Genomic DNA, 16,772 nt, shown 5'->3' with positions numbered 1-16,772 from the left:
GCTCTCCAAACAGCACTGAGGCTGAATAATACAAGGTAGCATATAGAGAGGAGGAGTGGAGCGCCGGTGTAGGGATGGATCCACACTGCGCAGAGCTGTGGACCTGCACTCTCTCCGTCTCCCTTTCTCTCTCTCTCTCTCTCTCGCGCGCGCTCTCTCTCTCTCACTCTGTCTGCAGCCGTTGCCGTGGCAACCATCTAAAAGGTACACTCCATTGTTGTCAGCCGTGGCCTCCATGGTGGCGTCCTGTTAGAAGAAAAAGATAATTGTCTCCACCTTTATCGCTGAGGCCACCCAGCTGTGTGGGAGGAATTAGGTGGAAGCAGGTGGGGGGCGGGGGGGCACGGCACAGAGATATTAACATTCCCGGCAATTTACTGGGGTATGTGAGGTGGAGCATTGTCAGTGTGACTCACAGCAGGAAGCAGCGTAGACTCAATTTTGTATAGTAAAAAAATCTTTTTATGATAATTTAAAATGGAAGAAATGGTAATAACTCTGTGGCTCTCTAGTGGATGGGAGGTGTGCACACTGAATCTTTATATATATGTACTGTATATCCCTGAGACTTTAATTTGCTATAATGGAAAAGTATTGCATCACCTCTCCACTTAGTTAGCTGGGTTGGACATAAACATAAAAGACATTAATCACGTTATTACTGTACGTCATCATCTACGTCATCACCAGTGTGCTATATATTCCACTCCTAGTCTCTGTACAGAGTCACAGCTTGATATATCTCTGCTGTGTTTCAGTGGAGGTTTGATGAGTTCATTTTCCAGCGAGTGTGTAGACAGAGTTCTCTGTGTGGGCAAGTGATATTTTTGTGTTTGGTTCGAAAATATGTCTCTCACAAAAAAACATTTTCTCTCAAATATGAACATGTAGGTTTGTTTATGTATCTGACAGCCTGCTGTGGCCTGGCGGCGGCGTCCAGCTCTGGAGCCGTCCTCTTCATGTGGATTCGACAAGCCACAAGGAAAAGGCTCTTGCCATCAAGTTCCCGTGTTGGCAGAACACCCGTAACCTCTGGCTGCCACATGTTCGTCTCCCACAATCCCTCTGTGAAAGTTTTTTCCGTCAGCCTTACCCCGCCATATCCCTCGCTCGCCTGCTCTTGGGATTGCGGCGGCGAGAGGCTGATGTGGGGTTTATTGTTGTCCTCTAAACAGAAAGCTATATGGAAAGGCTTTTGCTAACTAAGATTTCGCCGTGTATCCTCCAGGGATCTCATCATGCAGCCTGTCTGAGGCCAGGTGGGCTCGGTACCATCAGGACACACAGCTGACCAAACACTGTATTACACTGTGTGCTCAGAATGATGAATTATAACCAAGAGACTGCAGTGTTAGCGTTTTGTCTGCGCGCAGGCAGTTGTCCTATTTTCAAAGCCAAGAATACCCTTGAAATAGTTTGTAATTTATTGGGGCTGCTTGTGCAGGACAGGCTGATCTTTGTACCTTCATTTACACAAGCTTGTGCACATTTGTAAACTCTTTGATTCACTTAAGCACTTTTTTCCTTCTCACCCTGTGAGAGATTACTTGTATCACCAGCCCTGCTGACCTCCTCTGCTCTGTATCATCGCTTGAGTGTCACCTACCTTGTGCTAAAAGAACACCAACTCCCAGAACCCTCTGCACTCATGAGCGTTTCTTCTTTTGGCTCGAAAGTCCAGCGTCAGGTGCCTGTGTAGCTGCCTCCCGTGATCTTGCAGAGTGCTGCAGACTAACTGCAGTGGTGCCTCATCTTTGAAGCTCGCCCAGTGTCTACCCCCTGAAAGAGGAGCTAAACCCTTTCACACACATCAATGCAACACACTGTCATAGACACACACTGTTTGTACAGCTGGCACATACCAGAATATACGGACGAGATAAGTGGTCGACCCGGGGTGGAGAGACAGTCACTGACCTAAAATATACAGGCTAAAACAACAGGGGAGACGTGAGAATCACATGAAAGAAACACAGAGTGTAGCCGTACATTGTGCCAGTCAACAAACATCCTCCCTGTCTGGCATCAATCAGTTTGATTATCACAGGAAATACGACACAGGAGTGTGGGGCCATAGTGGGCAGTCATACAGAGGCAAAGAGCCAAAGCCTTCGTTCGCTCCACTTCTGCAAACACAATAGCTCCTGCACTTTATGGAGCCACCATTGTGTCCTCCAGATGGGGTGGCTGTGCAGTCTTTTTTTCTCTTTCTATCATCATTATTATTATCATTATTTACACTGTGTACGTGCCCAACAACAATCACCCTCCATTTAGAGCAGACCATTATTCCAAACCCAGGTCCCTGAGGATTAGTTAGGCAGGGTTGGGGGGGCGAGGTGGAGGCCAATAGAGTCCCCCCCCCCACCCGGCAATTTGTGCCCGCGTTTGAAGTGCTTTGTCTGGGACGCTGGTGGCGGGGCACAGGGGCGGGGAGGTGCTGAATGCAACCATACATATTCATGGAGGGGAGGGTTAAGAGTTTCTTGTTATGTCTGGATGATGAAGAGCTCCGAGTGCCCTCCCCCCCAAACACACACACACACACACACACAGAAACACACACCCACTCACACAGAAACACACACACTCCCGTCAAATCAGTCTTTGGATTTCATGGTGGGCACAATTTGGGCCCTTTGAAATTCCAGTAAAAATGGGATGGATGGATCTGGGAGTGTGGGTGAGAGTGAATGTGTGTGCTTTGTTGCCGATGATACAAACACATCTGGAACTCATGGACTGGGGGATGCCAGGGGGGGAGATTACTGCTCTTACCACTCTTCTCATCTGTCCCTCTGTCTCTCTTTGTCATATACTACAGCATAGTGTACTGTCACACACACACACACACAGACAGACACACACAGTCCTTTGGGGCTGCTATTTGTCTGTACTGCAAACTCTACTGTCTGTGGATCTTACAGTAACAAAGGCAGCAAGTGAATGAATATTTCATGAGCTTTTTTCCTCTTTCATGTGTTGTTTAATTATAATTCCCCCTTTCTCTATATATTACTATATGGTCACATACATTCCTATGGCTTCATGAAAAGGAAATGAAAGCAACAAAGTCTGAAGCTTCCTCAGCAAATCCCACAATCTCTGTCAATAACCCCACCCTCTTGTTATTTACTAGCGAGTCCGGGGCACGTGTTACGGGGAAATCTGTCCTCAGGGGGCCTTCTTCACTTCCCTCCAGAGTATCATCGGCAGCCTTTATTACTGTCACAGCCGCTCTGGGCTCAGCTTAAATGGGTGGTGGGGAGGGGTGGAGATGCAGTTGTAGGGGTGGAGAGGGCAGCCCCCTTTCGTTTGCGCCTGGCTTTGGGATGCTCTGCTGGTTATTGTTCCCTCAGCGGCCACGTTTTGTGTGTGTTTGTGTGTGTGTGTGTGTGTGTGTGTGTGTGTGTGTGTTCATTGTGTGTTTAGGCTCATATCAGTCACTTCATTCCCTGGTGATGAGGCAGGACAGATCACTCTGTCAGCACAGCCAACACATCCAGCCCAGAATGAGGAATGTGCGCAGCAGTCTGTAAAATTGTACCACTGTATATTTCACAGCATGTTGCTCTGTGCTGATGTTGCTTTTTCTGCTCACTTATTTATAGCGTTATATAATATATACATTGTAGCAAATCAAGCACCATTTTGCTTCTATCACAATAATCCCCAAAGACTCACTAATAGATTTAATTCACTTCAGACTTATTGCTATAAGTCATGCTTCTGTAGAGACAGAGTCGTAAGTGTGGAGGCCTGATGAAAATTGGAAAGAGATCTCACTAACGGATTTAATGTATAAACTAATCCTAAAAATGCTTCAATCTGAATCCCGTAAGAGCCCTCATATGTTGGCTTCTTCATGTTTATATGAAACACTGTGTGAAGTGGCTCTCCTGGTTTTTTGTCCACAGTCTCCTTCCCGCCTGAGCAGCCACTGCTGAGGCAAACCCGGTGCATTAGTGGAGGAGGAAGGTTTGAGCTGGAAAAACACACTGCTCATATATCCTCATCTAAACCTCTATGCCTGGGATTCAAACATCTGTCTTGGATTCCTGACAACTTGTTATGACGTCGGCAGTGTTGACTTTTCCATCCTGGGTTGTGCCCTTCTCTGACAGCACTCTATGAAATGTTAAAAATAGTGGGTGGGGAATAGAAACAGGCTTAAAGAGAGGTTGTTGGCATCACAGCAATGGAAGACATATACTTTAAAGCTTCTCTTATATTATCTTTAAAAACTTTATCTCGTAAGGACAAAACCCGAGAGGACGATATACAACTCTCAGGAGATCGGAACAGTGAAATGTGACATTGTAAAAGTCACCAGAAACTCCTGCTCATGTCATTCCATGTTTGCTTGAATAGGCGGCAATGTTGTCTTCTCTAAATCAAGTTTATAAAGTGATAATATGTCAGCATAGGTGCCAATTCAGGTGCTTCAGGGCTCAAGCACCCAGAGAGAGCCAGGGCTAAATTTACATGGATTTGATCAAAATTCAATTACGGTTGGTGGTAGATTGGATCAGCTTGAAAGACCTCGTGTTTTCTGATAGGTTATTTCGCTCTCAGCTACCTTCTCCGAACCCTGACCACCAATCAAAGTGTCGCTCTAGAGTCTAGTAGATTGGATCGTCTAGAGCCTAGACGATCCAATCTACTACCTTAAAGATGTAACGTCAATAGTGATTTAAAACTTATCCTGTGGGTTAGGATTGGGTCTAGGTTAAAAAGTTTGAGGTTGGGATAAAATAGCAATTTAGTTAGGGGCTTGGTTGGAGTTAGGCCCAAGTGTTTACGATGCAATAAATAAAATCAAAACATTTGAAAGGTCTAAATGATCTGGTCACCGAATCACTGGCAGGGTCAGGTGTGGGTTCCAAAGTTAAGCGCATTCCCTGGCAGTAGCATAAATTGGGGCCTATGTACAATATGTGTTGTGTTCACAGTTTGTTGCATGTTTTAAAAGTTTGAAAAACAATTTGATGTTGCTACTCTAATCTTCCCCATTCATTCATTCATTCCTCCGTTTCACCTCTAAATCAAGAAGTTTAGAATAATCAGGCTACACTTTTTATTTATTTGCAACATGTTTGGTTATCTGACATTTCAGCATTTCTTGTCCTTTAAAAACGTTGTTGTATATGTGGTGATGTCCCTAAGATCCAGAAATGAATGAGTCAAATGTTGAATAGCCTTTTTGTTAAGATGTTCCAGCACGAGGCTTCCAACGACTTGTTATGTTGGATATTTTTGGAGAGTGCTTTTACCCAGATGGCCTCTGTTTTCCTGTGGAGGTGCAATATCACAAACAGAGCTGCTGAAACTCACTGTCACAGTCGTCTGGTTCACCCAGTGATGACTCATTATCCTGCTGAGTGTAATCACATCAGAGACTCCGGAGAGACAGATCCTCCCAACCTCCAACCCCCCATCCCATCATACCCCAATACTTTTGAGCCTTCCTTTTGCTATCCTGTCTTCTTCTTCCAAACTCATTCTTCTCCTCAAGCAAGATTATACTCTGGGAATTGTATCCATAAAGCCTGGCATGGGACATTTCAGATGGCCCCAACAGGATGAAAGTGTCTCATTAATAAAGACTTGACTCTCTCTGATCTGCTTTGATTGCAATTAAACTATTTCTCAATATCAGACTGCAACTGTGGAAGTGGGATGCAAGCGAGGCCAAGTCATCAATAATGTGTGTGTGTGTGTGTGTGTGTGTGTGTGTGTGTGTGTGTGTGTGTGTGTGTGTGTGTGTGTGTGTGTGTGTGTGTGTGTGTGTGTGTGTGTGTGTGTGTGTGTGTGTGTGTGTGTGTGTGTGTGTGTGTGTGTGTGTGCATGTTTGTGTGTCTTTGTTTGAAAAGGAGACAGACAGAGGAGGAGGTGGCCTCTCCAGTTAAAGCTCCTGAATGTGAAATAATCTGCTGTTTTTTTGAGCTGCTGATAAAATGAGTGCAGTGCGGCACTGCAGCAGCATTAACATCACATACAGTGGTGCTGGATTAATGTCTGACTATGTCAGGGGCGCCAAAACTTTTCTTAGACTGACGTGCTTATACTGGATACTGCTTGTAGAGATAGTAAAGCAAGTCAATAATAGCTTCTCTGTTTTATATCATTATAACTTTGAGAATACGTCACTTTAAAACAATTATGTCTAAATCTTTACTCTGATTGAGAGGTATGCCTGAGTAGAGTTGTTACGACCCCGGCCCTTTGCTGTGTGTCTTCGCCATTCTCTCTCTCAATTTCACCCTCACTGTCCTATGCCCAAAGAGAAATCTAGAAAAAGTAGTTTGTTATACTGTTAGGTGTAGCAATATCGGTCAGTTGGACAACTACAGAAATACAGTATCTCATCTGCTTTTGATGATACCGCACAGCCTAGTACAGACATTCATGTTTAAATGAGGATTTGTCGTTTTTGTTTATTCTCCAACTTTTCCTATAGGCACTAGAAAGTCAAAGTTTACAGTCTATGCCTTGAAAGCATGTAGCATTTAGGGGCTTAGCATTTAGCTCGTCTGACAGAAGTGACTCTCAAGCTGTGTTTGAGACTTAAACTTGCTTTTTAAACATGGTAAAAAGAGACTTAATGGTTAAATCAATAACCGGGAACATGTGCCAGGAATAGGCAGTAAATGGCTCATAACTTTAAATTATATTTTCCTCTAAGGATGAAAGCACAGTAAGCTCAATATTGAAATAGATTTCATCAATACCCTTTCAGATAGCCATTTACCAGGTCCTGCTCCCTCAGCACTTTGACTCTCCCATCCTCCACCGATCAAGACAGACTAAATTTAGGTTGCTGCCCTCCAGAGAGCCTATCAGGGCCATGAACCCCAAGTTGTGCTGTTCTGTTCAATCTTCTTTTCTTTTTTTTACCCTGACAGGCTCTCAGCAGTTAGTCTTTATCTTTGGTGTGATGCTGCAGATTCAGGTCTATGAGCAGAAAGTGTCCTTGGATGTTACTACCACTTCAAGCAACTATGATGACTCATGAGCGTCACGGTTTATAGTAATGTAATGTCTCCTCTCTTGCAGTGGCTCATGCGCAGGACACACACCACCACTCCACAGAGAAGCCCCTGATTCAGTGCTACAAGTGTGGGGAGCCATGCAAGGGTGAGGTGCTGCGGGTGCAGAACAAGCACTTCCACCTCAAGTGCTTCACCTGTAAAGGTACGTTGGAGTAATAATGAAACAATCCTACAACTGCCTAATCCCTACCTGATCACTCAAACAGCATGATCATGAACCCCAGTGTTTTGTTAAATAGTAAATAGTAGACATGTATTTTTTTCTGAGGAGAATGCGAGCTGTGTGAAAATCAGCAGCCAAGTTGTGAAGTTTTAAAATTCATTGCTAACTTGATATTACCAAATTAGTTGGTGATTTGCTCCCTTTCATTCAGTACATGCTGTCTAATAAGCAACACCCATGTCATTGGAAATATGACTCTATGGGTCGCAGGTATCGAGGAGCCTGATGTGTTTTAAGGTAAAGTAAACAAAGTTCGCCAGTCCCCAAAACACTTATCAATCACCCAGATGGATCGGAACAGTACAGGAACCTAAAGGCCACAGTTGCCTTTCTGTCCTCTGAGGACTAGGAGTATGCATGCTGGCATGACTCATCATCACTTATCAGACCTCCATACTGCCATGGAGAGTGACAGTGCAAATCGTTCTGCACTTAGCGTTACTATTAGCGATGGATCTCTGGCATGATTGCCATGCAGCCGCCCACGTCTGACCATTCGCTCTCGCTCTTGTAGACTGAACCTGCCCCGATGGAGCCCTTGTAGTTAATCTTTGACAGGAGCACTGTTATAGAGTTAGCTTAGTTCAGCAAAGGCCCAGATTAAAATCTAATTCTGTCCTTTACAAGTGGATATACATGCCTGTGATATCATGCCCGGTGTTTGTGCACAGTTGCCAAAGAGTCATAGTACAGCTTTAGTAGCCGTAAGACACACTGTCCTAGTCCTTCTCCTAAATTTATTTGAGCGTTTGTCTGTCTCAAAACCTGTGAGAGGACTAACAATTACGCTAATGTCAGTTGTGGTCATTCCAGGTTGCCCGAGCTCATTGACACTTAGGTGCTATTCACAGATATGCAGACAGGTCTGAAATAATCTCTTTCTCCAGTGTTTATCTCCTGCATACATGCACAAGAGCAAATGTTTTCAGTTTCTGCTAAAATTCACTTTCATTGCAGTTTCATACGCTGACCCTTATAAAGCACTCATTGTAATGGCATGCATCTGTTGTAAAGCCAAGGTTGCTTGACATCCCAGTCAAAGGCCACCAAATCCACTGCAGGTTTTCTCTCAACTCTGTTAGCTTAGAGGCTAATCTCATCATTCCTGAGCCCTAATGCAATTAAATCTGATTCTCTCCCTCACTCGCTCCCATTCATCCCCAGGATTTAGCGTGGCTCATTGCGTAAGAATGATTAGGTGCAGTTATCTCCAACATCTAAATATTTTCCCTCTTCGCGGTGGGGTTCCCAAAATGCGATTAAATTCCCAGGCTCCCACTGGGTGCTGGGGCGGAGGACTTAAAAGGACACAAAGTTGATTGCTTGTTTTCTATTTTCTATTTTCTTTTTTACTAATGCAATGACTGATTTGATGAAATGGAAATTGAAATGAAATGAAAGTTGGAGGGGGCAACTGAGGTTTCTGGAACATGATATAACAATACAAATCACAGGGAAGCATGACTGTCTTGGTGTGTGTTGCTTGGTATGACTGTGCATTCACATGCTCCTCTGAAAGTCCCATTTCCTGAGTTGCCATTGTCCTTACTTCAGTGTGTTCATGTACTTTGAAGTCGAAATGTGGAAGAAAAACACACCTTGACACCTCTGCAATATTTGCACGATAATAAATAGCAAAAAAAAAATCTATTTCAATCATCAAGGCTGTAGTTTGCAAGTGACAAAAGTGAAAGATTTAACAAATTCACATTTAAAGTTAAATTTAGAGCTGATGAAAATTCTCTAATTGGTTTATAAATAATGAAGTCAGAAACCCGGCAACCCATGAATCAAAATGTTAGCTGACTTTCCAAGTTCTTCTATCGCACATGACATTTAAAAAATGTTGACCCTCAGGCTTTTACCCTAGTGCCACCATGAGGTTGAGACTTGTGGTTTTGAGTAAAATGTCTCTCCAACTACTGTAGTGGATATTCATTTTTCCTTTGGTTAGCTTGTAAACTTATATGACACAGTGAGGATCAGATTTTAACCTTTGATTTATATAAATCTTTAGCCTCCCTGAAAGTCTCTCACCGATTTCACTGATCTACTGTTTCCTGTATGTTCAGTCGTTTCCTCAACTTTAGTCAATCTTTCATATGATCGCTATCAAAACCCACAAACACATTAAAATATCCCAAACTCTCTCAAACTCAATTGTTCCCTAATTTGTATTTCTGCCTTTCATGTTTGTCAAGATGGCAAGGTTGTGTTTGAATGGACGGAAGTTTGTTAGAAACTGACTATGTGTTGGAGTTTTTAGAGCCAGTTATCTTCAAAAAACAGATCAAGGCTATTTCCTGGGCTAGACAATTGTAGAATTGTTACTGCATTGAACAGTCACCTCCACGGTGACAATTGAAAGACCTTGCTTTAGTGATGCTGAGTAATTGACATGAGTTCTCTATGCAAAGTTCTTTCAGTGCAGGAGAAAGTTCAAGATTTTCATCTTGTGAGTGTGAACACCGGATTCAACATTGTGCTTCACGATGTAACACACAGAGCTGTTAAAATGTTTTTCCACATATTTTTTAGAGCTAGCATCCATTTCATGCTTTCAGTGAGCCGCTCATGATCACACAGATGAGCAAGTCTTAACACAGCCACTGAGGAACTGGGTGGCTTGATGGTCTGGTGCTTTATGTGTTATACGGGTAGAGAACTAAATGGCCTAACTTGAGGAGGGCCAATGTGTGTGTCCTGTGTAGTGTGTGGCTGTGACCTTGCCCAGGGGGGCTTCTTCATGAAGAATGGAGACTATCTGTGCACGCTGGACTACCAACGCATGCATGGCACCCGCTGCAATGGCTGTGGGGACTTCGTGGAGGGGGAAGTGGTCACCGCCCTGGGGAAGACCTATCACCCTGCCTGCTTCGTCTGCACCATCTGCAAGTAAGACCTCCAATCTCTTCATGACACATTTATCAACTAATAAATCACAGATTAAACCAGAGAGATTTTACTGCTGTGAATAATTACATCGCAAAATAGACATAGCGGAGGCCTAACAATGAAGTAATAGGAGAATTTGAAGGTCGGCATGAAGGTATCTCAGTCTTCCTCATTTATATGTGTATATATAAATACATTTGACTGAAGTTAAATATTGTTTACCATTATTTCTATTCATACTGACTAAAATGATTAAATTAATTCTTTACTCCAGAGCTATTTACATCTTACTGTCTTGCATTTATGTGCGTCTTTTCAACACAGTAATTATAAGCGTTTGATCAGAAAGGAACCAGCTGTAGGTCAAAGACAGTGGGAACTCCAGTAGACTGTACAGTCCCATGCTGTGAGTCATCTCACTGTATGTTTCCCTCAGGCAGACAGCGTTGACACACGTTCACATCATTGGGTCCTGTCACCATCAGCCCCATCAGACAACCTGCAAGACCCAGCTTAACACTCTATAACACTTACCACAGGGCCATGTTGTTGACCAGTTGTTGATGTCATCCTGTTTGCAGGCGACCGTTCCCTGCTGGGGACAGGGTGACCTTTAATGGGAAGGATTGTCTGTGTCAGTACTGTGTCGAGCCCATGTCTCCAGGACCAAAGGACATCCTTGGCTCCAGCAGTAAGTGGCGGATTGAGTTCCCTAATACACACACATGCTCACAGGATGGTGCACATGAAGGCATTTACATTCACTTCATGCGATTTTGGATTCTGCATGTAAGTTTTCAGTACCATTCTAGGTGAAATTGAAGAAATCTGAAATGTTTAATGCTTTTATGCATTTGATGTCATTTCAACATTTGTAATGCTAATAGTTTTTTTTCTGTAGTTTTTCCTTACTCTTGATGGGTAAAGCCCCATGAGACAAACTGTGATTTGAACTTGGGCTATACAAATATAATCTGATTTGATTTGGCGTCTTGCTCAAACAATTAATAGCATAATTTCAACTGAGCACAAACAAAAATGTTCAAAACATGAAAAACTGCTTAAAAGTTGTGTACCCCTCAGTGGCCTGTTGGTGGACCATTCAGTACTCATGCTATATTTACCATACTCGGTATACATAGATGGACGCCGCCTCCTTTCTTCCCCCCACTATCCAGACATTAAGCCAAAATATATCAGACACAAACACTACCACCTTGTGTTTGAGGAGTCTGAGCCGCAGCAATCAGATGATGGAAACACATTAGTGAGGTCCTGCTGATATGCACGCTTGACCAATCTGGGTCCGTGGGTGGGTCTCAGCTGTCAATCACGACGATTCAGCCTGTTTTCATTGGATCAAATAACTAGTTTATTTATTTACTTGACATTTACTTCAAATTTTATTTTGGTTCCTGTCCCTTCCACTAAAATGGAGAAGACAGGCTCACCTATAATGCAGGAGGCCACCAGGCGGCAATAAGGGGACTTTGACTTCACTTTTTAGGAGCGGTCAAGTTGAAACAAGTTATTTAAAACCATTAAGCTTTATCAACATTTCTGTGAAGTGTCCAAAGGTACCATATATCTCTGGCCGAATGTTGAGGAAATGTGTATAAACTATAACAAATATTTTTCTTGAGTTTAAAACATTAACCAAGTGTTTACTTTTTCAACCTTTAACCTGTGAAGGAATAATTTAAAGTTTGATTTGCTTCTCTACAAGAGATATCTGGGAAGATTGACATTACTCTCATGTCTGCGTGTCTCAAAAAACCTTCACACCCTTTGGTTTGGTACAGTTTTAACAAACAAGATACAAAATGATATAGTGAGCTTTGGAAGTGCTGGTGGGAAGATTTTGGTAACTTTAAACTAAAACATTGTATAGCTACAGTATTTCCTCCTGTGCCCAGCAGCCTGGAAGCTGTGAATCGGTTAAGAAAGTACTCTTGTCTGTAGCTGGTACCACTCGACAGTGCTGCACTACAGGAGCAGAACATTGTTCGTGAGGATGAGGATCTCCCCTGTAACCCAGTAGGCTTGAAGACATGAATGCTGGAGGAGTTTCCTTTGGGAGTTCCTCCACCTTCATTCTCCTCTTCTCCATGAACGCATCCCCATGTTCGGCCAGCCAACGTTGTTTTATGAATAACACCAAGACAGGCCTTGCTAAATAATGCATGGCCGTGCATTTCCGCTCCTCTCATTCTTCCTCTTCCTGTTCTTTAATTCACTCTCTCCTGCTGTCTACCCCTCTCTCTGTCCCAGCCCCACTGGTCTCTCTGTTGGCGTTTGAAGAGCTTTTAGACAAGGTCACCTATAAATAAGGCATGCTGATTCTCCTCACGTCATCAGCGCAGCCTCGTTATGCCTCACACTGTTATTGTCCCCTGTGGTTGCGGTGGGCTCTTCGTTGCTTTCATGCTCTTCATTAAAGGAGAGATGACGAGAAGATTATTCGTTCAGAAACCGGCCTCTTGTACTTTTAGAGCCGCGGGAGCATACTTGGCTATGGATGAAGCTTTTAGAGCCTTTGCTAAAAGAGGTGTGGAGGATAGCAAGAGGCAGCTGTCAAAACATTGCTGGTTGCCCTCTATCACCATCTAGTGTCTTGGGTCAGAACTGACAACATTTTTCACTTCAGGCATACTGTAACTTCCACCTATATTTGTAATTGTAAGCCTGATTAAAGTCATACTTTTTACATGACATGAACATTTAAAGTTCCAGTGTGTAAAGTTTAGGTGAAAGGGATCTATTGACAGAAATTGAATATTAAATATTCAGTAGTGTGTCATCACCTTAATTGTACCAATTGTTTGCTTTACCCTATAATAGGCCCTTTATATTTTAATACTTTATATTTACAATGGGAGTGGTTCCTCTCTATGGACAAACAAAACACCTTTTGAGTTTCTTTGACAACTGAAGGCTACCACAGGTTCTCTGTCGTGTTTGGAGGGGGGGGGGGGGGGGGGGGGGGGGCGAGATCAGGGGTATTCAGCTGGAACAGAAAACTTCACCATTAGATTTCACTAAATTCTACAAACTGAAGTGAGGATTGATTTAGTCTCTTGGCATTTATGTGTTTTTAAGCGACAGCACTTTTGCTTTACAGATTGTGCAGGATGCGGTCGAGACATTAAGAACGGACAGGCCCTCCTGGCGCTGGACAGACAGTGGCATCTGGGCTGCTTTAAGTGTAAGGCCTGCAGCAAAGTGCTCACCGGGGAGTACATCAGCAAGTAAGTACCTCACTTGCATCATATTCACAGTCTACTTGGTCAAAGTCACGTTTGCATTATAAGGCTCACTATACTATGAGATTTCATTGTCAAGTCCCCCTGGTTTTAAATTTGTCTCTCACCACCTAGGGATGGCGCCCCCTACTGTGAGAAGGATTACCAGATCCATTTTGGAGTTCAGTGTGAGGCGTGTCATCAGTTCATCACAGGGAAAGTGCTGGAGGTGAGACACAGATATCACACACATAGCATGTATGAACTGTCACCGTCTGATTGGCTGCGTTGTGCTGACAGATGTTACTCTGCTCAGCTGAATATCTGATGTGGAATTTATAAAACACACCATTAATATTGCACTTGTCCTGGATTTCAAATGAATGCTGCCTGAAGGTAAGTAAGAATTATATGGGCACAAACTATCTGAATTGTTTATTTTAGAAATGTAATTACAGAATGAATTAGAATGTGGATTTTATTATTGTGCATAGAAATATAAAACATTTTTGACAGTTGTACCATCAACATTCTGCTTTCTGTACAGACAGAGGATGTTGCATTGGAGGGAAATTGTGAAACGCAGTTTGATAATCTCTGGGGTAATCTCCTCAGCACCGAGCCAGATAGACTCTTGACATGACTGTATTCAACTAAAAGATTAATTCAAAGCAGATTTTATATAGGACTCTCCAGCGCTGCCTAAATAAACATGCATGCACACACTCAAACAAGCAGGCTTTGCCACAGATTATATGAATATTACATAAAACACCAAAAGGGATCTGAAGTGATCATTAATCATTAACACACTGGGTTTCGTGCCGCTTTTACGAAACTCTTGTTGAAGGTTATGAACGTTGTCTGAGCTGAGTTTATGTAAACGTCTCCAACAGTCCTGCCCTTCGCTCTGTCTCGCTTCACTCGGCTCTTGAACAAGCACTGGCCTGTCTGTTCTGCGGACGGTGATCCAATCAGACACTGAGTTATGTGTCATTTAGTGGTATGAAAATGTCACTGCTCGCCAACCAGCCTGGTTTACAGTAATCCAGCACTAAGGCAGGCCTTTATGACAATAGGCAGAGGCCTCGGTGTCTCACTGCTGAACTGCTGCCAATGGATCAGTGGGGCCAAAGCCCGAGTGGCCTGTCTGATAGTCTAATCACAGACCCAAGACTCATGTGAATTACTATGTGGCCATCGCTGGGTTTACATACTGTCTGCCTCCCTTGGGAGGGAGATGTGAATGGCTCATTAATGCAGGGGTAATTATTGAAGGCAGAGAGAAATAGAGAGTGCATTTAATGGCATACTAACCATATAACAGAGGTACCATTTATTATCCCTGAGAGGGGAATCCAGTTTTACAAGGTGCGTGAAGGGAGTATTGGTTAGGAGGGGTTGTGAAGTGCCCGCTATAGACCTTCTGTAGATGTATTTTTTTTTCATACGGTAAAAGGTCAAATGCAAATATTAGTTTCTGGCTCCATCTCTCTGAGAGGCCACTTTCCTGTTACTGAGGGTTGTTATAGAGCAGGCAGAGTTTCATTTGGGTATCTATCATCCCCCGGTCAAAGTAACACAGGCGTTTATAATGGAGCACTCTGCATGCAAATTGCCACATCAGTGGGACTTGAGCCTCTGTTGCCGTTAGATCGTTTCACTGGATTGCATTATGCAGGTTATCATAAAGAGGAACACTCAGATGCCTGAAAGCAGGTTGACTGTGTCAATCGGGCCGATGTCATGGTGGTCGTATTCAATAAGCACTGTCCTACCAGTTTGTGTACAGTAAGATTAATTAACTGGAATACGTTACAGGATCTTATACATTATATCCTCATGGATCCTCCTTTATGAACTACTGAACTCATGAACTATTTTCAGACAAAACCACACTCTCACACACACACACACACACACACACACACACACACACAGAGAGGCACAGACACAGTAAAGGCTCAAACGAACCAAAATAAAAATGGAAGATGTATACAAAATTATAAACTTATAAACTAAAAAGCTTGGTCTGGAGTTCACTAAAGTTGAAGGAACAGAGAGCCGTTACCAGATCACAGGATCTGATGAAACACATCATTGCACCAGCAGAGTTGTTACAGAGGAAAGATGAGAGAGCTGAGAGCAGGTGGGGCACTGGGTATATTTTCTAGGAGTTGCACGTCCTCGCCTTGCTCCCTCGACTGCAGACGTCACTGATCAATTTTCTGCAATGTCAAGTCTGCTTTGTGCTCTCCTGTCTTCCAGGCAGGAGACAAGCACTACCACCCCAGCTGTGCGAGATGCAGCAGGTGCAACCAGATGTTCACAGAGGGAGAAGAGATGTATCTGCAAGGTGAGCTATCCAGCCTGTGTCCATACTGTCACAGGAAAACCAGATACTGCGTGTTTGAGCTGAAACTGAAGCTCGTCCAGAGGTTAAGTAAAGCTCGGGAGTATGAAATCCATAGACAAAGGGATTATATGTGCCATAGGGATCTGCAATACCTGGGACAATTGTAGGTACTTAACATATTAACAAAAATGTCTAGAAATGTCCCGACCAATCAGAATGAGCCGGACACTTCCAGGCACTTATCATTGAGGCAAAATGCCTAGAAATGTCCCACTCTTGGTGTTAGGGAAGTGCAATACTTGGGACACTTGTAGGTACTTAACATTATAGCAAAAATGCCTAGAAATTTCCCGACCAATCAGAATGAGCCGGACACTTCTAGGCACTTATCATTGAGGCAAAATGCCTAGAAATGTCCCACACTAGCGGTTACGGAAGTGCAATACTTGGGACACTTCTAGGCACTTATCATAGTAGCAAAATGCCTAGAAATGACCCGACCACTCAGAATTAGCTTGACACTTCTAGGCCTTTATCATTGAGGCAAAATGCCTAGAAATGTCCCACTCTTGGTGTTAGGGAAGTACAATACGTGGGACACTTGTAGGCACTTTACATTAAAGCAAAATGCCTAGAAATGTCCAACACTAGTAGTTACGGAAGTGCAATACTTGGGATACTTCTAGGCACTTATCATATTAGCAAAATGCCTTGGAATGTCCCGACCAATCAGAATGAGCCGCACACTTCAGAGAGAACTCAGAGAAAAAATATTTTTTAAAGGTTTTTAATCAGCATTAAGATTTGGCCACTGCAAAGACCATAGCATATGATTCATATCCTACTCACACCCCTAAGTGACCCCTCCCTTGGACATTATGTGGAATCTTCAGCATTTCTAAGCCAACACCCGTTTCTTTTAAATTGTCAAATAAAGTATGTTGGAGCTAAATGAGGTTTAGGTTAGGCAATAGGCAGAAAGTCAATGATATAAAACGTATCCT

At 43.2% G+C, this 16,772-nt stretch overlaps 1 protein-coding gene across 4 annotated transcripts in view; it reads left to right on the top strand.

The window, feature by feature from the left end:
• The window catches only part of ablim1a (actin binding LIM protein 1a), a 44,287-nt gene that overhangs the window by 13,942 nt on the left and 13,573 nt on the right, over positions 1-16,772 (top strand). For all 4 annotated transcript variants that reach the window (XM_053436738.1, XM_053436736.1, XM_053436737.1 and 1 more), the window contains 6 exons: positions 7,057-7,194; positions 9,987-10,170; positions 10,752-10,861; positions 13,292-13,418; positions 13,548-13,641; positions 15,681-15,768. In XM_053436738.1, coding sequence (XP_053292713.1) covers positions 7,057-7,194; positions 9,987-10,170; positions 10,752-10,861; positions 13,292-13,418; positions 13,548-13,641; positions 15,681-15,768 — 741 coding nt within the window. The remainder of the gene's footprint in view (positions 1-7,056; positions 7,195-9,986; positions 10,171-10,751; positions 10,862-13,291; positions 13,419-13,547; positions 13,642-15,680; positions 15,769-16,772) is intronic.

Source organism: Pleuronectes platessa, chromosome 12 (genome assembly GCF_947347685.1).
Source record: "Pleuronectes platessa chromosome 12, fPlePla1.1, whole genome shotgun sequence".
Classification (NCBI taxonomy): Eukaryota; Metazoa; Chordata; class Actinopteri; order Pleuronectiformes; family Pleuronectidae; genus Pleuronectes; species Pleuronectes platessa.
This window is presented reverse-complemented; position numbering and strand designations above follow the sequence as displayed.